This window comes from Channa argus, chromosome 15, assembly GCF_033026475.1.
Source record: "Channa argus isolate prfri chromosome 15, Channa argus male v1.0, whole genome shotgun sequence".
In the NCBI taxonomy this organism is placed as follows: Eukaryota; Metazoa; Chordata; class Actinopteri; order Anabantiformes; family Channidae; genus Channa; species Channa argus.
This window is the reverse complement of record NC_090211.1, coordinates 15,957,305-15,982,609: the sequence shown is the minus strand read 5'-3', so window position 1 is coordinate 15,982,609 and position 25,305 is coordinate 15,957,305. Positions and strand designations below refer to the sequence as shown.

Genomic DNA, 25,305 nt, shown 5'->3' with positions numbered 1-25,305 from the left:
CTATTGTGACCCCGAGGGAGGTGGCGCCGCAAACTACATAACTGAATGCACACTCTCCAGCCACTTGTTATGGACGAGGGGGATATCGACGCTTGGTGGTCTCTTCGACTTTGCACGTCTGCAGCGGCTCAAATGATGCTCTGCCGGAGGCTCTAAAGTCTGTAGGCGCTGCGGCGGATCAGTTTTGGGGTCGCCAGTAGTGTGCTACAGCTTTGGACGCAAGACAGGATCGAGTCCATTAGAGTTTAAGTTTGCTGCCTTTTGTATGAATGTTTATAGCTGCATATGGTCATTTAAGGTCCACTTGCAACAGTTCATCTTGTGTTCTGTGTTGCTGTAACGTGGGGGAGAGCGCGCGTTTTGGGCAGATGTTTACGCTCCGTGGAAGTTTAGCCCTGCGCCCGCTCTCCTGAACTCCCTCTTTGGCATTTGCGTTATTATCCTTTAACCGAAAAACTGCAGGGGGGTTTAATCGAGCGGAGGAAATGGCCACCGAGTGGAAACCACGGCTTTGTGTCATGACAAAAGGGGAGAACGGGTATGGATTTCACTTGCATGGCGAAAAGGGGAAGAGCGGACAGTTTATCCGCAAAGTGGAGTCGGACTCCCCTGCAGAAGCGTCGGGGCTGCGCGCCGGGGACCGAGTGGTTGCAGTGAATGGGGTCAACGTGGAGAAAGAGACACACCACCAGGTACGAAGACATAAATTCATTTGTGTGGATCCAACTGCTGCATCAACAGGTCAGACATGGCCTGACCCTTAATCCCAGGGTGCTTTGATTAACACGTTGCCATATTTGCAATTTTCCGTGTAGCCTATGTGCATTTTCTTGGAACAAATGGTATGTGTTTTCAGTGGAGTTGGTTTACTGTGAGAAGTTTTCTCAGACATTTTCTCAGACTTTTCTCATTGGCATATCTAGTCAAGATAAGCAGGCTGCTGGTGAATGTTCAAATTCATTTAATTCCGCCAAAATGCCCAAGTGACATCACTGGCCAAGTGTCTCCACCTCTGTTTGCATGTGCCCTTGTTTCCCTGCGTCATGGCTGCTGGTTAGAAATACCAGCTCCTCTGTGATCTTGCAGTAGCAGAAGTTCTGCTCACCCGGTCCTTATAATTAAGATGGAAAAACAGTGTAAAGGATGAGGGGGCATCATATTCATTTAATTTAAAATTGTAGGTTGTACAAGCATATTTCTGTGTAAATGAATGTGAGATATTGATAGAGAGCATGTTTTCGACTCTCCCTTTCCATACTGGACTTTAAACATGCACAGTACTATTTCAGTCTTCTTGTTCATACAGCTAATATGGAAATTTGACTTGCAACCGAACTGTGGAGTTGATTTATTGTTCAGTTTTGTGGTTTTTGAGGATGATTGGTTTTTAATAAAAATAGTACATTACAAACACGTGTCATACTCAGTATCCCATCTCTCAGGTTGTACAGCGGATCAAAGCGGTGGACAATGAGACCAGGTTGCTGGTGGTGGACCAGGAGACGTATGAAAGACTGCGCAGCCTGCGTCTCACAGCCACAGACGAGATGGCAGTTCTCGGGACGGGGCCTCACCCCTCTTCCTCTCCCCCAGCCTCTCCCTCGCCTTCCCCGTCGTCCGTCCCCTCCTCACCCAACAAGAAGCGGGAGAACGGCTCAGTATCCAAACAGCCAGCGAGCAGCCAGGTACAGAAGCCCACCAGGAGGTCACCGTCAAAGGCTGCGAAGAAGGTAAGCTGGACCCCCATCTAGGTGGGTGCATGAGCCATACAAACATCAGCATTGTCTCAGTCAGGATCATGATATTCGTTTTCTACGAATGGACCCATTGTTAGGACACTAGACTCTACACTGATTTCTTTGTTGATTCAAAATGTGGTATTCGTTATCTAAAGATAACGGCTCTATGGGTATTGGTCTTCTAAGGGATTATTTTAGTATATTTTGGAGGCAACTGTGAAAAAAACAGAAAAACCTCCAGCATTAGTGAGTCTGTATTTATATTACTCATGAATCTGCTTCCCCAGTCACAGTGTGAGGTTAGAGTGATAATCCAGGTTACAGATATTACAATTTATTACAGACATAAGAGCGACTTGTGTCATCCAAGTTACCTCTCAGCAAGTAGAAGAATATGCATAGCTTCCAAAATGTCAAGATGTGGTCTTCAATTTGCACTTTTGGTAACGGTTATTTGCTCTATCAAACTGAGTTGAACAGTTAAAGTAAGTGAACATTTTCTTTTTTTTTTTTTTTGTCCTTCGGGGTATCCCGTGAGTTCAGGGTCGCCACAGCGGATCATTTGTCCTCACGTTGATTTGGCACAGTTTTTAGTTTTTACACCGGATGCTCTTCCGGACGCAATGCACCCAATTTCTACCGGGCTTGGGACCGGCACTGCGCAGCTGGGGATGGGTCGTTGGGGGTTCAGTAACTTGCCCAGGGACACTTTGACACCTGGTCGGGAAGGCGGGGCGCGAACCTCCGACCCAATGGTTGATAGGGGGCCACTCTACCAACTGAGTAAAGGGCGCCCCAAAAACATAATACTCTAACAAAGCATTGTAAGTTATTTGTCTATTCGCAAACATGGGCTAAAAATGAGATTGCAGGTAGTGTGTCCTCTCTTTGAACAGATTCTTCTCAGCTCAGTATTGCTTTGATCCTTCCCATCCTTGTTCTCCCTTTATTGCTCTGCCAGTTTAACCTCAGATTAGTAGATGTCATGCAAGTATCCTTCCTGTACTGTAGCCTTTCATGCATGTGTGCAGTGCGTCTATGAATGTGTCCTGAGGGAAGAACATGGCTGTAGCTGAAAGAAGATGAAGAGGACAGGAAAGACCGGAGGACAGGATCCAAGACAAGTTAGGAATCAAGCAATGGTCACAGCAGTGACTCTGCAGAGACTGAGTTCCATATAAATCATTAAAAAAAACAAACATTTGAATAAAGACATCTGGCTTTCTGAATGGTGTTGCTTTACAGATATCGCCTTTGTTGCGAAATGATGTACCAGAGGGAATGTTTTTCACAGGCCATTCACGTCTCATCTTCCTGTGTTTGTTATTCATTCACACAGTTGTTTGAATAATTCTCAATAGGCATTTGATCCATTTTTACATTCAATTTTTGAATTCCATTTTTTATCATTTTATGTTGACATGGAAAACAGGATGTGTTTCGGTCTGCTCTGTCTCTCCTGAAACTCCGGTTTCACATGCTCAACTTCTGCTTTCTGCATTTACACAACATGTGTTTTCACTTAGGTTTGCCTTGCCAATATGCAAGCGGCACTATTTCTACAAGAGGAGTGACAGAGCCAATCAGTTAAATCTTAAATGTCAGTGTGTGTATGTGTGCGTGTGTGTGTCTTTGTTCAGGCTCTGCTTCTGTGACCTGTGGGGAGAAATCCCAGAGCATGGAGGGTTTTGATTGGCTAAGCAAAGCCTCAGGAAATGCTTAGAGGTTTCTCTTTCTCTCCAACTTTAATAAAAGAATGGAAAGAAAGTTTAGCAGGATGAGTCAACAAGGCATTAGCAAAACAAAAAAACAAAAAACAAAACAGGATGGTTGGAGTATAACGCATGAGCTTCTGTTGTAACATTGATTTTAAACAGCTTAATTTACGTAGGGAATGTTGACAGAGCATAAACAGCCTCCTGTTTGGACTGGGGCTTTGAAACCAATGTTGTGACTCCAAAGAGTAGGTATGTGTCAGTTTCTTGTCTCATCTCAAAGGAAGATGCTGAACCACAGATATGCTGACTCAGAATTGACTCTGCACTGACACAGCATATTATGTCATACATGTGTAGTAGTCATTGGTCCATGTGGCTGGCAAGGTGCTTTGGTAAATAATGAGCAATGACTACAACAAAAGCAAGAGGGAAAAAGACTAAGTGAATAATTGTAGCTAAAGTTTTCCTCCTGATTTATTTGTCTTCGAAATTGTCCTTCACAGCTTTAAACGTTGTGAGTTTGGAGGGTTTTTCGTATCTGTAGGAAAGTGCTGCAAGCAGCAAATTTCTTCACTTATTTAATTTTTTTAAGGAAAAATAGGAGAAAATGAATAAGAGGGAAAAAGAGCAGCATTTGGACAGAGGGAACCCTAGAATGAGAGCAGCCAATAACAACTTTGACTGTTTGTTGGAAGGAGTTTCCTTCAGTAGGGCAGGGGGGAGTATGGAACGAAGGATTTGCAGGGCAGTGGAGATGCAGGAGAGGGAGAGTTGTGAAAGATGAAAGCTTGGTAGAACATGTGCAAGTATCTCAGTGTGATGTAAACACAAGAAAAGACCTTTTTCAGCTGTATGTTTTCAGCACCTTTCCTTCTGCTGAGGGTTGTTGAATACTGTATAAACGTCCCACCATGATGTTGTGTTTGATTTGTTTTGTCTCATTGGTTTCGGTGTTTTTGTTTCTTTTTCATTTCATTTGGGATGCTCGGACTTGAAAATTGACTTTTACAGTAGAGCAGAGCTGGTCAAACTGTGAGGTGAACCTCGCTTTGAGGCTCAGAGGGAGACACATGATGCAAAGATATTGGAGGATGTGAAAGAGACAGGTGCATGGAGAAGATTTGGCCCATGTTTCAGGGTCAGGATTCTGACACAAAATACTTCTGGGATCCAGCAGCAGCTTCCTGCACATCCATGGGGGCGTTACAAACCGGAGCTGCTAATGCACGTACTTGACAAAATGTAAACGAATATACAAAATGCCAGCCTCAAGTTGAAGCCCACTGCTTACAACTGGACTCCTAAACAATATACTTCCCGTTAAAACATAGAACAAGATCATCATCCAAGCTTCTGCGATTCATATGGCAGAAGCTTGTTAGCACTTTTCTTGTGTGTGTGCTTTCGGCTTATCCCGTGAGTTCAGGGTCCCCACAGCGGATCATTGTCCGCATGTTAATTTGGCACAGTTTTTACGCCGGATGGCCTTCCTGACACAACCCTCCCCAATTTCTACCGGGCTTGGACTGGCACTGCACAGCTGGTGAGGGGAATGGGCTGTTGGGGGTTCAGTGTCTTGCCCAGAGACACTTCGACATATAGCCGGGGACTGGGGATCAAACCACTGACCCTGTGGTCCGTGGACAACTGCCTAACCAACTGAGTTAGAGCTGCCCCCCGAAATATGGCCCTATTTCTTTATACTCCCCTCTCCTTTCTGTCAAAGCAACATGAATCTTTTGCAACTACTTTACATTGTACGTTCTGATATTTAAAGAGATGTAGATGGACACAGTAAAAGCACGAGTACACATGGAGTATAAGCAGCTAGATCAGCATTTGCTCAATAAAGTTCCCATCTCCAGGGGTTTTGTGTGTGTGTGTCTGTTTATGTTCCCCAGGTTACATGAGACTGCCTATATATTTGTCTTCGGTTTTAGTACCCCCCATCCACCAGGTTTGATTTTAAATGCATTTAATGCATTCTCATGTTTGCTTCCTTACTCCTGATTTGTGACAGAGCAGAGACTGTCGAAGGGAGACTGCTGACCCACAGCTTCAGTACTTGTGGACCTCTATGTCACTGTATGCTTATGTCTATGTAATAGTAATGTACAAATACATAATTTAACTTACGTGTTTATCCAGGCTTCATTCACTTACTGCATTCAGTTGCAGGATTATAATTGAGTCATGTTGGGCTGTAAGAAATCCAGTGTTCGGCCCTTAATAGATTATTGCTATTGGCCACAACTGACTGAATTACACAACCTTTTAAACCTTGTTGTTGTTAGTGTTTTAGTTGCGTTTGATTCAAGGGACAGTGTTTGGGAAAATGTCGCCATCACTGAGCATCTCACTCATTTTTAGCTACTCATGTTCAAAATTATTATCAGCCTTTTGTACCAACTTTGACTTTAAACTTGTATTATGCTGTTGTTCTTTCTAGTCCTGTGCACTCCTCCTGTCACACTGGGTTTGTCAGGATTGTCGGTGTTCAGAAAGTTGTTGCTATGGTTACAGTCCGCATCAGCATGGGTGCACTCGAAACAGTAAAATTTAGTAGGATTAAAAAAAAAAAGGATCTTAAAGGTGTGAGAAAGATAAAGTGAAGAAAAGAGACAAAGGAAAAGATGGAATTGCGTTATCTAACTCTTCGATAAGGCCTTGTTGAGTTTGCACTCAAGTAAGGGTATTTCTAAAAAGGATATCATGTACTATTTTGGCCATGTTACCGATGCTTCGCTATGTAATGAAATTTACTACTTTATGTTGGGGATTTATAGGGGCCTGTTAGAGATCATCTGCTGCCCATAGAGCACGCACATCTGTTAAAACAGTTATAGGGAGAGTTTGTGTGAGTATTCTTGCATAGTTAGGAATGTAACAGCAATGTGACTTATGAAGATACAACATAGTATTATGCTATGGTTCCGTAGTTATGCACATCAGTGTTACCTTTTTTTTGTATTTTACTGTCCTATAAAAAAGTGACAGCACATTGGTAGGTGAATAAATTCAATGTTGGATAGAGGTTGGCATCACTTGAGGGCTCATGATGGCTCATTATTGTTTAATGATAACGAACGTCCTCTAACCTTATGGGTATTGCTTATTTTAATGCAAATCATGATAAGGTCACCTGGTGGTTTTTACCCTAAACTTAACTTAACCCTTACTATGTCAAAGCCACATTACAAAATGGTAAGTTAAAAATAACAGACAGTATGGGTCTATCATGGGACAGGGACAACCTCACTATGTACTGCTATTGAGAGGACATTTGTCACCGATCGTGAAATTTCGACAAACTCTGATTCCCAATCTGGTAAACACTGAGAAGTTTACCAGAGTGTCCCAAATGTGTCCTACGGAGAGGCTGTGGCCTGTGGTATTGAAGCGAAACATATCTGCATGAGAAAACTGTGCAGAAAGAGGACATCTTATACGGGTCAGGGCTTGAGGTCATGGGGTCAGGGTTGAATAAACACAAACAAAAATATTCAAGGATCTCAGGGAAAGAGAGAGCAACAGAAGAGTCATTTGGTGGGAATACACAAGATAAAATACTGGTACTGTAACAGTAATGTACAGTGATTTTACAGTGATGTAGTAATCATTTAACAGCGCATAGAACCACAGCACAACATCTGTTTTTCTGACATATGTCCTGGTTTTTCTCTTTGCATGTGTCGTAATACTGTCATGACAACGAAAACTACTCTTCTTTCTCGTTTAAAATCAAATCCTTTAAATACTCCCTAGGTATTACTGCAGCCAAATCACTATCATCTCCAGCCATTAGTTTATAACAATACAAAATGAGATGATTATTCAGGTCAGGCTCCCTGGTTCTGGGAGCGTCACATCTCTTCTTCGTCCTGCTCCCTGCTTCAGTTTCTCATTTTATCCAGGATAATGGGAAAAAGCTGTTGCCTGTCGATTCTAATGTAACAGCACAAAGCGCAGGAGTTGTCTGGAGGTAGTCAGCACTTTAACCTGAGTGATTGTCGGTGCATGATTTCTGCTTGCCACCCAGATGCACAGTAAGGGGCGAACAAATTCAAAGTTGTTTCTTGAGGCTCTTATAAAATGAGGCATTTTGACTTGTGTATTCAGTAAAGTTGGTGTAGAAGCATGGAAATAGTGTCAAGTAGGACACATTTGTTTAAACTGTATTCAACCTGTCATACCAATTAACACAACTCCTTTTTATCCAAAGTGATTATTTTTGTTAGAGTGAAATTATTGTAAAAGCTCAGATGAAATATAAATAGACTTTAATTTAAGTGACCTACGTTGGTGAGAGTGAGCAATTATTTTTACTAACATCTGGAGTTGCAGGACCTCCTCCCCCATCTTCGAATACCAGCTGCGTTACGTCAAGATGCAGGGGTCCAGATTCAGTGTGTTTGAGTTTGTGTGTGTGTGTGTGTGTGTGTGTGCTCCTGTGTTTATGTGAGAGAATGAAAGAGAGAGTTTAGGAACAATTCTGGAAAAACATGGCCTGTGATTCGTTAAAGGGTCACCAGTTGGGTGAAAGGGTGTGTGTGTGTTGGGGGAATAAAAAAATGGTGGAATTTAGTGAGGTGGGTAGTGTTGGACAGCAGGATGACTGCTTTTAATATGTGTTGGTGTGAGAGTGAATACAGCTGTCTGCCTACAGGTATTATCTTTCCATGCAGAGCTGATAATATATACAAATGTTCCCTGAGTTAACCCTGAATATGTGGACCTGTCTGTCTCTCTTTAACAGCAAAAAATATGTTTTTGCAGGAATTGTTATTTGAATTTGCTAAAGTGCTAACATAGCTTGATATAAAATAAAAAGTCTTATGTTTGCATGCTTTAAAGCCAGTTGCCATTGGTGTGCATTCATTTTCTAATTGTTGGTGATGGACTGCTTCAGATTTTACCTGAATTAATGTATGGATTGGATAGCGTTGATCAATGTAGTTTTATATGTCTAATATGTTTTTGGTGTTTTCAGTTGGCTTATCTCTTGTCTCTCAGTTTACTGCCCATGTGAACTGTGGAGTAACTCAAGGCTCTGTATTAGGTTTCCTACCATTTTGTTTACATTCTTTCATTGGGCAGGACAATACATAATCATGACGCTTCTTGTTATGACAACGAGACAGAACTTTATCTGCATTTCTGTAATAGGTCTGTTCAGATCATTAAACAAATAAAATGTATTTAAATATTTAATAATTTGATTTCCTCTGTTAAGCACACTTAACGCCAATTTTTATCTAAATTTGATTGAGCAAGTAAAAAAAGTTCAGACCTGTTTTCATCGACTTTAACGTCACTTTCTTTAGCTGCGCGGGCATTTACAATGCCAAAAATATGTTACTGTAACTCTCTGCTTACCGGCCTGAGAGGCAATGACTAACTGTGCTGCAGAAAAACTGTTAACAGTAGTAATATACATGACATAACTCTCATTCTAGCCTTTTTGCAAGGTCTTCCAATTAGTTAGAAACTATTTATAAGCTTTCTCTTCCTTAAGTTTAATTTGTTGCCATGATCTCTGAAATCTGACATGTCTGCTTTAATCCACCAATTGCATCTGTCACAATTACAGTAGGGCATTTGTCCTAGATCATCAAAATTATTTATAGATTGCACTACTTTTGTATAGCTCTTACTGGGTCAGAATGTGGGAAACTTGCTTTGTCCTGTCTTAAATAATTTCAGAATTAAGCTGTAAAATTCTGTTTAGTCATTTACACCTGTATCAGATTAGTTTCTGGCAGTTATGAATGTTACTGTAGGCTCTATCCCAATAGGTTTTTTGTGTTTGGGAAAATATACATTCAGACTGTTTCTTCAACTCAGTTTGTTTAATCTCATCTTTTAACTATCAGTTGTTGGATGTGGGAATATCAGTGGAGCGTAGGTCGGCTTCATCTGGGCCAAGGATCGATCAGTGTGCTGCCCACACAACAGCATCACCAACAAATGCAAGAAAGGGAGAAAAACTCCAAAGAAGGACAGCAAATACTTTTACATTGCTGAACCTTATAATAGCTGATTGAGAAGGCTTTAAAAAGCAGTAAAAAGAGCTTTGGAAATTGTATGTTGCTCTTGTTTTCATCACGATTTAGCAACCACGTAGCCTTGCTGTCACAACTGCACTGCTTCACCGTTTTATTCCTACTCTTGACTACTCACTATATTTAGCCGCTTCACATATTCAGTTTGAAACAGCTCCCTGCTGAACTCACAGCTGTGAGCAGGCATATAATCCCCACACATCGATACAGGTGGTTTTCACACACACTCTCCAAAAACACAAACAGGATTTTGTCTCTATTGTCCCATTGGTCCTGCTCCGTTTTGTTCGGCTCACACCTCAGCTCCTCAGATCTAGCCGGCCTTTGCTTTGTCTGTGGGTGTCAAGTAGATGTGATGGGAAACAGGTTTTTTATCCTTACGAATTGACTGGGAATTCTATAGATGCTTGAGTAACACTTGACTACCAAGAGGAGGAGGTTTAGTTCAGGTGTTGTTAGGATATAAACCTTGAGGAAGTGAGACAGAGGATGCGTGTAGGATGGCAGCACTTAGCAGGCATCATCTCCTCTAATAAATTAATTATGCTTAGGAAAGTGGCAGAGAGAAAACTGTATATCTACAATACACACATACATAATTACACAAATCTATGGCGTTTTGTTATGTATAAAGACCTTGCAGTGCATGTTTGTGTCATATTTCTCGAGGATTTTTTTCTGTTTAGCATTTTTATCATGACGTTCACAATAATGTCAAACAGTCAAAGAATCTTGTCTTCTAATATTGTTCGAATAGTTTAAAACCCAAAGATATATCCCTTTGACATTGTCGTTTATAAAATGATTGTAATGGCTAATAATCGCTGTTGCAAAATTTCTGCCAATCAGCTCCTCAAAAAAAGAAAAGAGAAAAACACGTGCTGTACACATACCTCAAGGGATGAGGAATATCTGCCACTCACTGATAACATGGGTGTGGACTCAGAAACGCACACACACTTTACATCACTAACTGCTGTAATAAACACATAAAAAATAGACAAGAATTTAATGGAAAAAAGCATATGACACACACAAAGCGGCAGCAGCACTTAACTGCTAAATATATCAACATCCAGCCAGCAGCCCACACAATTCAAATTGACATTTAAATGCTAATCGGGAGATAATGTTGTATTCTGCAGCCACTGCACTTCTTCTGCTGAAAACTGCATGCGAATGTGTTGTAACACAAGGCACTCAAAGATAAGAGAAAGGGAGACAAGAGTAAAGGGGTAAAATAATTTGGTCTGAAGGAGGAAAAGAAATACCATCACATGCAGGGTGGAAGTACAAACCAAACACGAGATTAAGGAAGAATGGACGTGAGAGGCAGGTGGAGAAAATGTATCCAAACGGTTTAAACCCGCTATTAGTTTGTCATCTCTCTCTAATAGTTTCACTGACATCCTTGTGACATCATCTGAAACTGAAACAGCAAGAAGATGGTCTGGTGAGATACCCTGGTTGTTTTTATGGGTTAGGTGTAAACATACAGACACGTAGAAAACCTTTGGAAACTCATCACAAACAAAATAAAAGAAGAAACCCACAATTGTCACTGAATTGACAAATATTAACTGACAAAGGTAATACAAGAAATAAAAGCTGTTCCTTGTGATTTTTGATCTGAAAATATATTTTATTTAATACAACCTGTGAAAATGTCCCAGACATATTCTATGGAAAACATTGTAAATAATATAGTTAATTTCTAATTAAGTGTTTAGTCAGCACCACATATCTGTAATCAGTCATTCAGCCTAGTTTATTTGGAGGGAAGTAGTCACTGTCTTGTTTAGCTTCGGCTTTGTTGTATTAGTTTAAATATTCTATTGAATATTTTTATTTTCTTGGAATTACTTTCAGTTTCAAAATATTTCTGTGAAGGGTACCAACAATATTATCCACATCTGTTGGCTCTGGGCTACGGTTATAAGAAAACTGGACTCTTTTTAACGTGGTATGTTGAAGACTTCCACAAGCACTTCCACCTGCACCTCCTCACACAGCCCCTGAGCTGAGAGCTGTAGCTGACCAGAGAATAGAAAGAGCCAAGAAATGTAGGGGACATATTTATTATAATTAGTTGAGATTATTAGTCACATCAAATCATACATACTAAATGTGGAGTATGAGTTGTATTTTTGGCATTGACAAGGCCCATTGTCTTATTCATAAGTCAAGTTTTGTGCCCATCATGCTCCTGTCTGGGCTCAGATTGACAGCTCATTCTTGAGCTTTGACAACCCTTGCAGGTCTCAAAAAACATTCAAGCTGCCTGAAAACCGCAGCTTTTCAGGTAGAATTAGAATACTCTATTATGGCAGGTTAATAAATGTCTTTCACTTTATTGATAGACATACAGTTAAATTCAGCTGCATTAATGCTAATAGCTGGTACAGGACACGACAGGCCACGTCACGGGGGCTTAATCTGCTGTACCAGGTTTCTAGACACCTGTTGCACTAAATATGGAACTTAAATGAATATTTTGAAATTTTGACAATTTTACTGTAAATGTTGTTTTATACCATTAATCCACACGCCATCACGGGAAATATCATAATATTTACTCCGCTACATTGATTCAGCAAGTATAGTTACTTGTTACTTTTTAGATAAATATCACATATCAGGTTCAGCTGGATGATTCTCTGCTGCCAAACTGCTGCATCCATTTGAGTCTGGAGCTGCAACTTGTTTGGACACCAAACAGGAGGTGCAGCAGCACATGGAAAAGAGGACAGCAGCAGAGAGCGTCTGCCTCTGACCTGTGTATCTGCATGTTTAACACCCCGTCAGACTCAGATGCTTAAGCAGCAGAGAATCATAAACCTGATGTTTGTCTGAAAATTAAATAGTAAATTGTTGAATAAATGTACTGAAATACTTACAATGCTTACTTTGTGTTTTGTTTTGTTCTCCAATAACTATCAATATTATAAAGTGTTTTAGCTAACAACAAGCTCAATGATCACATAAATCTTGCACATCATAACTATTTTATTTAAGGCAGAGGCAGCAATTTGCTGCTGGTGTTGTTGCCAGGGACCCCACTGAAATCAGTGTCAGTTTTTGCGTTAAGCTCTCTGAATTATTTCATTTAGTACTTGCAGTGTTAGACCTGATCGGGTCTAATTAATTTAATCTTAATTTTATCCTTTAAAGTTTTTTCCAGTATGTGCATTCACGCTTGATTTTATACATTCCACATCAAAACTCCTCTTTATCGCGCTCTCTCTCTCTTACCCCTCTGTTGTGATCTGAGGAAATACTTAAACAGCAGGTACCACATGCAACAGGCTCACACACTGCTACAGAGCAGGGACTGCTCTGAAAACAGATCCCAGCAGGTCTGTCCTGGTTGAGCAGCACTGGACACATGAACACACACACACACACACACACACTCAGCTAGCCTTCGTATCACAGCACTGTTGTGCAATACACCACAGTTGGAAAAAAAACATTGGTTATCAGGGTATCAGGCCAGTCCTTGTGTGCTCATGTTCTCGCTGTTTGTCTTCCTGTCCTCCACATGCTGTGCATCATCTCCTCCTCTGCCTGTCCTATTTCTCCCTATCTTGCAGAGTCCATCTCTCATCCGCAGCTCGCTCCTGTCCTGTCCTATCCCACTTTCCTTAATTCTTGTATTCACCAGCTCCAGCTCCCTCTCCGCTTTTCTCCAGCTGCCTGTTATTTCCTTTCTCTCTTGCTCCCTTCCCACTCCTCTCCCTTTCCAGCCCACTGTGAACTGGACCGATGTGCTCTTGTCCTGTGATTGAGCAACATTTGAAGCAGCTGCGTGTGGGACAGACACACACGCACGCAAACACACACATGCATACTAACCAAAACATGTGAGAGAAAGCAATTTTCTTAATTTGATAAACCCATTTTTAATTATCCTCATATGGCCTTTGCTTGTTCGTCTGAAAAGCTTTAGTGTTTGCATTACGATGCCACGCAGACACAAAACCATGGGACAGTCCATGTGTTTTTCTCAGCTTGTTTTGAAAAGTTACCCCACATGTTCTACTGGTCCAACTGCTGTCTCCATGGCAACTCTCCATAAACCCTGCAGTGTGTATATCAAGATGCTGAAATGTTTGATCTCCGCTAAGAACTAAAAGAGAGACAATGAGAGCTCAACATCCATGAAAATACATCATTTCATTGCACATATAACATGGACACTGTAAGTCAGGAATTGTTTATGTCAGTAAAGTTGGCCACCACTTAAACTGAAACAACTTTACTATATATCTCCTTTAAGATAATTAAAAACCAACTGCAGCAGAGCACATACACGAGAAAATCATAAAAACTGCAAACACAAAGCATAAACGCTATAATTAGAAAATAAACTGTTTCAATTCTAGGGCAGCATCCTTCAAAGAACGCGGAGAACATGGTCTGTTGACCGCATAAGAGGAACTGAAACGAAACTGTCGGGTCTACAGATGGTTTTCTGTTTACGATGCCAGCTGTTCCTGGTTAGATACGAGCAGTTGAGCAGCTTGTACCTCTTCATTGTAAATAAAATTTTGTTGTTTAAACAAGGTGGCTGAGCTAGCTGTCACGGAACGTGACACATTTTATTAAAACTTGCCTCTTTGTTCTTTAGTGTACCGGCAAGTTAGCTTGACGCTCCCTACCGACGTCACCTTAATTCACAAACGCAAAGGATAGCGGGATATGTTGGCCTGTGAAGGATAAATATGTGGGACCCTTTGTTGCCAAATGGTTGCCAGGGGAAAGTTGCCGTCGTTTATTGGCTGTATTTAGAGGATCTTAGTTGGTCTTAAAATGCAGCCTTTGAGGAATGAGACACAAATTTAGACTGGAATGTAATACAGTGTGTTGTCCTTAGTTAACTGTGGTGCTTATGCTTCATTCACAGCGGGGGGGGGGGGGTAAAAAGAATTACCATAGTTGCTATAGAAACAACTGTGGAGCTTTCATAGGCTAATCCAAGTTGGCCGATCACCAGCTAAATAATTGCATTATTTCTTTGTTTATTATCCTTTATAAGTAAGTTATCCTTTATAAGTACTAATCAATTTTATTAGTTATGAATTGTTATGTTGACGCATACACTTTATGCTGCCAAGGAGAGATCATAACAATCAGAACTTCACAAATTCGGTTGGGCATTAGTATTAGCTATTGTAGCATAAGCTAATGCTAATGCTACAACTTTGAGTTGGCTTAAAACTTTGGTTGGCGTTTTAGTCTTCAGTGTTCCTTTCCACTTTCCAGACATCTATAAAATGCTCTTGATGGCTGCATGTAGGTTATAATGAATACTGAGGCTAAAACTGCATTTTCATTTAGGCAAAAATAAGATGATGTATAGAACAAATATATTATGCAGCACCAGAATTGTAGTGCAGTATAATTTACATAAATGTAAATGTTCCATATGGTTTTGCAACCGTCCTCCAAGTTGATTACATTTTACTGCATTAGAAGTCAGTGGTTTCAGTTGTTCCGAACTAGTTTATGGTCATTTCTGCATAGCAAATCCAGCTGCAAGACAGGCTGTCAACCCTAGTAGATTTTTCCCCAATGAAAAAAAAAAATTTGGAAACTGTTTTTATTTCATGGAAGAACTCTGCTCGAACTATGGAAAGTCCTAGAATTGTACGTACATTAGGGCTGTGGAATCAAAAACAATGAATGCATTTTTAGCTTAACTACAGATTAGATTTCACTGCAATAGGTTTTTTAACTGCCCATGAATTTAGGACGTTTCTAGGCTTGTTATAAGGTTTTCTTTTACTTTACTTGCATTACTTGCTTTTGGTATGAACGCATAATTGTCAGCTTTCTATCCACAATGAAGGGTGTTTGTATAAACTGAAAAGTTTTCATAAGATATTATAGGCAGGCACAGGATGCTTTTCAGTGCAAAGGAAACGTTACCTTCGATAAAACGAGCATATTACGTTTACAATAATCCCCTATTCAAACAAGGCAAGCGAGAGCTTTGTTGACAACTGCTTTACACGCATACACATGCACACTGGATTTAAAGTTTCTTTGCATAACAGCACACACACACACACATGCGCGCGCGTAACCCAAACACACGGCATTGTATTGAGGGCCAACGGTGAGTCAATGATCCTTGGCTGTGAAAGGGTTAACAGTTGTCATGATCCATCCATTGCAGTAGGACGCTGCTTAATTATTCAACACAGAGATCTAGTTTCATCACCTGCCAACATCACTGCCAGTGGCCATAGAGAGAGAAATATACTGTATCCATGAGTGTGTGCACAGCTGTACACACCCAAATTAAATGTGTAAACTGGACTTCATTCTCTTAAAACTCAGACTAGTCAAATTATTAATCATAGGTGGAACAAACACAAGTATATACAAAAATCATATTTCAAATTTGAATGTAATCAAAATTGCATAACCCAACCACGGACTCAAACACAAGTCTTGCACGCTTCCCCCACATTGACTCTCACAGGCTGACAGAAACAAAAGCCGATTGTGGAAACTTAGGGAATTCATAGGATGGCACTTGTCCTTTTGACCACACGACCTCTCACATTGCCCCAGACAGAACACGTGTGTGTGCGTGCGTGTGTGTCAGGGCATCAGAATCTATGATGTTCTGCAATAGGCGTTAAAAATTCAACATTGTTATCTTTACAGAAAAGCAGCCTATTATTGTTGAACTTTCCTTGTGAACTTGTTTTTAGCAGTGCTGTGGTTAAATACATACTCCTGGAACAAAACTATACTGTTTTCTTTCCATCCTGTCCCATGTGGGACTTTGAAAAAATGCCCAATGCTGATAACTGCTGTCCTGATGACAAGCTAGATTGCTGACAAAGGGGGAAAACATCACATCACATGTTCTCGCTGTCTGTCTCTCTGGTCAAAAGCCATGAGGATTTCAACACCCACAGTTCAAACAAACAAGGTGACCACATTTCATTTCTTAGCCTCTCAGTTTGGAGAGGCTGTGTGGTAACTTTTGTACCCCTCCGGTCCCCTTTGGCAAGCTTAAAAGCTTTTCTTACACCTTTACCTTCAGTACAGGTCAATGCACTTTGATTCAGGCACAAAGACACAACGGGGTCATGTTTCACCCTCCATCACTGACACTTGGGCCTAAAAACCCAGCGAGCGTGCACACTTAAGCGCATACAGATCAAACTCGCAGCACAAAAACACTGAGAACTGTCCTAACACTGAAAACAAAGTTTAAGGCATGGCACAGGCCCCAAGGGTTGATTAGTGTGGTGTGTACAGGCCGCCGGAGGTTAGATTGGCAGACACTTGAGTCTCCGCCACATAATGACTCCCAGCTGTGCTGCTCTTACTGTTTATGTTCGAGACGTTCCACTGCAAACTCTTTTCCTCACAATCATTTCTTTCTGGAAACTTCTGTCATCTTGATTTTTCTGGACTGCTCTGTCTCTCCTTGTCTCTGTGCATCTGCTCGCTGTATTTCTCTCGGCTCTGTGTAACTATTAACTTGCACTGTTTCTTTTCTTGAACTCTCGTTCTCAGTCCAATCTCTGCATCTAATTTTCTATCCCTCCCACACACTCTCTCCCTCCTTGCTGATTCCCTTCCTCCTCTCCCTCTTTTTTGCCATTTTTTTTTTCTCATTCTCCCAAGATCCCAGGATGCTAATACATTTTGATTTTATAGATTTGTCATGTTTCTCTCCCTTGAAATATCCACTCTTGCTGCCCAACCCAGTGACTTCCTCTCGGGGTGGAAAAGGAGGATTGAATGGGATTCATGGGAGTTAAAATGCACTGAATTAATCTCTTTCTTCCACTCCTTCTCAGGGCAAGCTGCCCAGATCACTGCTACCCTAAAGATTTCAGTGCCTGAAATAAAATTATATGTTGCCATCTGTGTTACTTTGTACGGGTGAGGGGTAGAGTGGGAGGTGCTGTTGTGATGATCGAGGCTTGGTCATGATTTCTAAGATGTATTTGCAGTGAGTTTTAGGAAAGATAGAGTTTGTGGGAAATGAGTGATAAATTAGAAAAATACACCACTTTTCAATCAGAATAAATCATCAAACATCTTTAAACACAACAGTACCTTTGTCTCTTTCTCTCACTCTCTTTCACACTGCCCACATACTCCATATGTATTTTTAGCAGGCACATGCTGGAGCATGGTACTAGCTTCACATATGCAGTGGAAACAATAGACCGTTCTAGTTGCATAATATGATTGCAGATCTATCTTCTGCACATAACATGTGTACCATATTTTCTTTTCACCTGTAGGTCACCCAACGCCCACTTTACCATGTGTGACCTCATGGGTAATATCAGCTGAGGTTACAGAGCTGGCCACCATCTGTCATCCCTCTCACATCTCTCTCACATTTTTTTCCAGGGTGTGTAGGTGGTAAATCAGTGTGATCACACTGTAGCGCTCAAGGCACAATTATACAGGTTCTATAAATGTCTTTATCCACCCCATTAGAGCTGTCAGGGATTTGCTGCGAATGGAGCTCCAGAGTGAAATATTCTCCATGATAAAGTCTACTAAAACTAAACTAAATAGCAGCACAATATAAGAAACATAAAAAGAATAAAGCTTATATCCAACCAAAGTATTTTTTAAATGTGATGACCATTTCTCAGAAAATTTGATCTCATTTTGGTGAATCTTCTGTTTGAACTCAAGAATGATCCTCTCCATGGAGCTTTTGTGGTTTATTCACATCAAGACCATTTGCATGGCACTTTTTAAATGACAAATCCATATTTGTCTCACTCTCTTCTAGGACCCTGTGACCGAGGCTGAAGCACACACTCAGGCCCAGGTCCAGTCCAAGTCACAGCCGCAGGTCGAGCCATCAGAGCTTGTACCACGCCTTTGCCACTTGGTGCGGTCTGAGACGGGCTACGGCTTCAACCTCCACAGTGATCGGTCACGGCCTGGACAGTACATTCGCTCCCTGGACCCAGGATCACCTGCAGATCGCGCCGGGCTCCGGCCACAAGACAGGCTAATTGAGGTAGGACAGAGGTGTGTGGATGATGGTGGATGTTAAAGGGGACAATAAGGATGCCACGTGCCACATGGCATTGTGGCATTCTTGCTGTTTTGAACTGCTTTAAGTTCTCATTCACAATGTAGCTATTATTTTGTCCACCCTCTGAATGTGAACAATTTGTCTGTGTGCAAATATATTTTTCATAGACTATATAAGATCATATTTTAGGAGTATTTTTGAAGTAATCTTTTTTTGATATGTCTTAATTTACCACCTTGGGACCGCCAAGGAAGAGTTTCAGATTTTGTCAACAGCTTTCAGATTTTTATCACATTGACACTTCACAGCAACTTTTTTTGGATGCTGTTGCATGCAGAATGAAGGAGTAATACTGTGATACTGTGATATTTTGACCTGACACCGTAATTTTTATAGATACCTTATGTTTTTTTTCTATCCATTGATTAGTGTCATGAAACAAAAAAATAAGGCACCATAGATCATATTTAGCAACTTCCCCTGTAGGTTCTCCACACTTTGGCATGAAGGTAAATACAGATATTTCTACTGATTTTTTATGACAACAAATAGAATTAGCTAAACGGTTAGGAGTGGGCTTTTGTGTGTGTGTGTGTGCTTAATGAGCTTAGGAGGGTGAATGGGAACCTCTACAACTGTGATAAGCCAGAAAGAATTTAGGAAGTACAAAATCAGGGACCGCATAATGAGTGTTTTCTTGCAGAAATGCACTCGGTGCACACACCAGAGAGGCGATTATGGATAAATGATTGTGGGTTGGCTTATTTCACATGATTGAGCTGGTGTCAAACTTTTAAAAAATCCCAGAAAATCCCTCAAGATGTCTCCAGATTTTCACATATTTCATATAACTACTTTATTAGTGACACTACTTTAAAAAGATGCCAATTGTTTCCTAAGTGAAGCTACCAACAAAGCTGTTGTGCCAGGATAGAAATAGTAAAGGTTTCCAACAGCTAATGCACAGATCAGATACAGATGTGACCACATCTGCATGTCCAAGTCACAACTGTAAATAAAAGGACAGGAATCTCACTTGAGTCTGTTGTCGTGCCCCCGCTTCCAAGGATAACAGGACCTGAAGTCTGGATCCCATCCTTACTATATGTCAGATTGAAGAAAGATGAGAGGCCGGTCACGTGGAAAAGGAAAACTGGTCATAAATTAGTCTGATCAGAGGGACTGATAAAACATTAGAGACCAAAGACTGTGTTGGATAGGAAAGAAAGAAACCAGATGAGAGTGAAGAAGAGGAGGCAGAAGAGCTAAACAGGCAGACTGTAAACATCTGACGACATAACAAAGTGTCAGGTTTCACATTACAGACAGTCAAATTTCCCCTTGTTTAAAAAAATTCATCCTTGCAGCAATATTAGCATTTTAACAAGCAGTGTTCATCTTCTTAGTGCACACACACAAACATAATCCTTCCCATGACCTTTGCTCTCACTGGCTATACATCAGGGTCTGGACCAGGCTACAGAGAACGCCAAACAGGACACCATGGAGGTCTGGTTGTAAGGTTAAACAGAGTTCATTAAGGAGCCCCCACAAATGTAAAGAATCATTCTGGTGGCTTGTGTGTTATAGACTATTTTCCCATTGAGTTACTGATGGATTTCCAACCCTTTGGTTTAAGTCATTTCCAACTTTTGAAAACGTAGCATCTCACAAAAATACTCTGTTTTCTATCACTTTTGGTTCCCCTTTGTTTTCATTATTCATCCCCTTCATTCAGGATAAATTCAGCTTCTTCTCCTTTATTATACAAGAGTGTGAGATTAGAATCAAACAAAAAAAAAATAAGTAAGCAAATGGGATAGATTTAAAATGTGATGAATGATTGAGTGTTTAAATTGTACTTGACTGAATTGATGCTAGAGCACTTTATGAAATGCTGAAAATAATAACTGAGTGTAACACGTTGTTAATGGACCAAATGGAAAACTATGATCATCCTCATATAACTGTGATCAAGGAGCCGCATACTGTAAATCCCACTACAGTGACAGACTTGGCATTAGAGAATATTTATGTTCTGATTCTGCACTGGAACATTAGATGGATGGTGAGAGTGTGTGGGAACATCACTGATGGCAGTGACAGTCCGCCAGACATAAGTTGAGAAGCATACACTCATATATTTGCAGAACACAGTTAAGTTAGCGAAGTTGGAAGGTGTTTACATGTACAAACACTGCCAAAAATAGATAAATAAGAAAAATAAAACAATAGAAAGTAAAATCTGCTATGTTAATGTTATAACCAAATAAAGTATTATTTTCTAATTACTGCTTCTCCATTTGCTACTTTTATGTGTTTACTGTTAATGTAAACTGATATTTTCATTAGCCTTGTCCTGTTTAGAACTGTTAATTGTTTCCTGTGGGTTTCTGTAAGATGTGTTTTGATGAGATTTGAAGTGTTCTGTGGTTTAACACCAGCTTAATTACTGTATCTCAGCATAATAGCTTTGTTTGGACTAAAAACATCGGAGCCCCTTTTGGGTTAGTTGGCTGCAAGTGTGTATGTGTGTGTGTGTGATAATGTCAACTATCTCTGACCATGCTTCAAGACGGCACTAGTGTTATCTGTCAGCAGCTTGTTAGAGAGGTGAACAACCATGACAGGTCTTTCCCTCTCTCTGTCTCTCTCTCTCTCTCTCTCGTCGTTTGTTTCTCTCACCACGCCCCATTACACTGGAAGTGTATCAGCAGCTAGCGTTGATGAGAGCTCAGCTTTCTGCTGATGTTTGGCACAAGTATTGACACCAGTGAATGCCTCATCAGCTTCTCTGTCGGAGCTCAACAGTGCGTACTCTGAACCGTCACAATAGTGCGACCTGTACAAACATGCACCACTATTACTTTTCCAATTGTACACACATGCACCCCTAGGATTAATTTCATGGTAGACAACAAATCAGCTCCATAGTGATTTGACACCTGTGTGATTAGTTCACTTACTCCCACAATACACACACTTAGTTCTATGTTTGAGTCTAGCGTGGGGCTTTTTATGTCATACATTTTAGGCACATGACACTAGAAACAGCCTAACAAGGTGATACCCTGACTATTCTTTAGCACCCTGAGGTTGATATTTTTGGCTTTTGCTGAAATGCCTTCCATAAACCTTGATACACTCGCTCACACCAGGCCTTTAATGTTCCAATAACCGTTCTTCTAGTGCAACCATCTGGTCACAATTTCAGTTTGACCAGTACTTTGTTGTCATATCACAGATCCAAAACCCTGATTCCAACTGTAAAATTGTTGACCTTTGCTCGATCCACTTGATTTGGCAAATAAGCCACTCATGCTGGACAACTGACCAATAGGAAAATTGCGTTTATATTAATATAGCTAGAAAAATGTCTGTCAACACATAGACCACACATTAATAGGCCTGTCATCTATTGAAACTACTTTCAGGCCAATATGCAAATCAATTGTCGCTGCATGGTCTAACTTGATGCTACTGGGCTTTGCGTGTCAGATGAAAATCTCAAAATGAAAATCAGGAGATTTTGTTTAGCTTCATGCATCAGATTTGGGCAGCAAAGATTTGAACATTCACGGGTTGTTTTGATCAATCAAAGGTTAGTTTGTAGCTGATTACTCACACACACACACACACAACAAAAATGTGGATCCTCATGACTTTGATAAAACGTTCACTTAAACACACACATACACACCAATTTCAAAGGATCCTCTGAGAAATAAGCTTATGTGCTGTTCCTAAGGCATGTACTAATTAACCTGGTGGGTAGAGAACACAGCGTATTGTCTTGTGTGGGCTGGGCTGTTAAGGAAGGACGTTGTAACATGACACAACACCTGTTGTTTGGTCGAATACAAAGATGCTTGTTCTTGCTGTATCAAAGTGTCTGTCTGTCTCCTTGGCTGACTGATAATCTGATGTTTGTCATGAGAGGAGTGGAGAGGATCGAGGAGCTCACATTTTCCATCTGTTGATCCCACTCTTTTTAATAATTCTTCCATCTAATTTACCTTATTGTCATCCTTCCACTTTCTCCCTTATCTTTTTTCCTTTTATTTCTTCTCTGAAACTTATGTAAAGTCTGTCTCATTGCAACCATATAATCTGTCCATTACTTCACTCCATTTTCTTCACCTAAATGAGAGCAAAGGCAAACATTAAGAGTTTGCACTTGCTTTGTTTTACTATGTTCCTTGTGCTCATAAGCAGTGAATTTTAAACATATTCCCCTTGGGACAGTGACATCTGAGACCTGCACTACAGCCGGAGCTCAGGAGACCCATCAATAATTGATTGTGTACCAAGACTAACTTGGCACAACGCAAAGCTGCCTGCCTCAGAGGAGGCCAGGTCTAGACAAAGTTGCAGCAACACAGGCCTCTAAATGCATTCAGATTGTTGTGTTTTGCTAACAACACGTAGGTGTAGAGGCAAAAGCTATATACCTCAAAGACAGCTTGTCATAACATACCTATTATGTCACCTTGAATAGCTGCTTTTGGTCATATAACTGATGCAGACATTTTTTAAGAGGAGTCTTCACTCAGTGTGGTGCATTGTGACATAAAGTAGCACATACAGTTGTCCCCAACACTTTCCTGAATCACTTTTGCAAGAATTCATAACAAGAGTTTGACCAATGTTGTGCACAGTGGCTGAGGCACTTTAAATCACATATTAAACGGTGCTCAGTAGATTGCTGTTTGACTCCCCCTACTGGATAAATGGGGTAGTGCAATCTCACAGTGACAAACAGTTAATAGGATGTCAACAATGAAGACTGATGGAGGGAAAAAAGAGGATCATAATGTTGCTACATTACAAACAAAAGCAGTTGTTACTTTCCAAATTCAGTGACTCGAAGAGATTTTTCAAACATCTACAGAAAGATAGCGAAGTCTGGAAAAATAAAAAGAAATAAAACTAAAACACTATGAGAAGACAGCGCTGAGTTACCTGTGTTATTAACTTCCCCAGTGTATCTGTTAGGCTTTAATAGATGGCCTCAGTCTGGTCTTTCTCTTCATAATTTCTCTCTCATTCTCACTGCAAAAGTTAAAGCTTTTGTACAAGAAAGTTTTTAAATGTCTAAATGGGATATGGTTGAATTTAGTTTAAACCTGTTGATATCTTGTGTCTTTGTCTGCATCAGGTTAATGGCGTGAACATCGAAGGCATGCGGCATGCAGAGGTGGTGGCCTTCATAAAAAAAGGGGGAGATGAGACCTGGCTGTTGGTGGTGGATCCAGACACGGACGAAAACTTCAAAAGGAGGGGGGTCATCCCCACAGTCAGTCATATCAAAGGTAGGACTACACTACCCAGAAGGGCTATGTGGCACATTGAAGGTAAACCAATTATATGTTGTCTCAGTTTTCCTTATAGCTTGTGCCAAATTGCATACATCTTTCTGGGAAACTCCTTAGGAATTTATTTGTTGCCAGATCCTAAAATCTTAAAATCAACTGTGAAAATGCCAATCTCTCTGGACAATTATTTAATCTTCCTGTGTGCCTTGCACGATTGTTTTCACAGATTATGATGGTCCGTCCATATCCAATGGCTCCCCAAGTCCTCACATCAACGGCAGCTCCACGACACAGTCCATCAGGTCCACTCGCTCCGACTTCAGCAGCCAGGGCAACAGCACACAGGTGGGTTTGGGCGTTCGTTTTATGATGTTTGGTATTTGCTCCTCCCCATGAAAAGGCAGCACTCACAACTCCATCTTGGATAATGTCTCCCGTGTAGCTGGCAGACGGTGAGGGCGGCCGACTTATGGACCCTTTTGCCGAGATGGGCCTGAGTCTGAGCGCTACAGCAGCAGAGGAAAAGATGAAGGTCCACGCCAAAGAAAAGAAGAAGGCGCCGCAGATGGACTGGATGAAAAAATACGAACTCTTCAGTAATTTCTGAGACATTTCCTTCTGAGGACACTTCATAGACTAAAGAACAGAGCTGCAGCCCTCTGCACGGACAAGCTTGTGAGGCCCAATACTATAGAAGATCATTTGTTCCTGGAATTGAATGTGACAAAAGGTGTTTTAGAGACTTTCCTCATTAAAACCAACAGAAAAATACACTATTAAGAGGGAGGATCATCTTAAAAAGCTTCACAAAGTTTTTTACAAATTTGCCTGAATCCCCTTCACCCTTCTCTACTTTAATCCCAGCGATGTCACTGCTTCTAGAGACTTGTTAGAAGAGACAGTTATTTTTATATATTTAAAAGTATAAACGACAATAAAAAAAACCCATATCTCATCATTTAGTTTTATGGACACTGTGACATTAATGAATGTTGACATTGTGGGAGTTTGTCAGTACGAGGAAGTTGACAGAAGATCACTGTGAAAGAGCTGAGACTCTCCACCTCCAGCCTACGTAGATGTTTGACAAAAACACTTACAAAGAAACTGGTTGTATCTAATGAATTCTACATGTATTTGTACTTTCACATTGACTTAATTAAGGGATTGGGAGTTTAGGTGAACTGCTTGATATTAGCCCTGCTTCATTAGAAAGAAATATTTTGCTTGTTATCAACCCTAACACTTTTTCCCAAACTGCTCCAGTGTGTGCATACGCATATGTAAGGCAAACGCCACTGACATAAAAACGTATTATAATGGAAACTAGGACAGAGGAATAATTAAGTTCCTGAGGGCAAATTGCACCTTGCATGATGAGTTTTCATTACAGAAACCCTGGTGTGTACAGCAGGGGGCAAACTTACACCA

The 25,305-nt window shown here is 40.7% G+C and overlaps 1 protein-coding gene across 1 annotated transcript; it reads left to right on the top strand.

The window, feature by feature from the left end:
• On the top strand, positions 1-25,072 carry LOC137099942 (Na(+)/H(+) exchange regulatory cofactor NHE-RF2). Its single transcript, XM_067477405.1, has 6 exons — positions 1-692; positions 1,443-1,730; positions 18,308-18,541; positions 23,718-23,871; positions 24,101-24,219; positions 24,317-25,072. The coding sequence occupies exons 1-6, from the start codon at positions 486-488 to the stop codon at positions 24,479-24,481; spliced, it is 1,167 nt and encodes a 388-aa protein (XP_067333506.1). The 5' UTR covers positions 1-485; the 3' UTR covers positions 24,482-25,072.
• Positions 25,073-25,305: the final 233 nt, after the last annotated feature.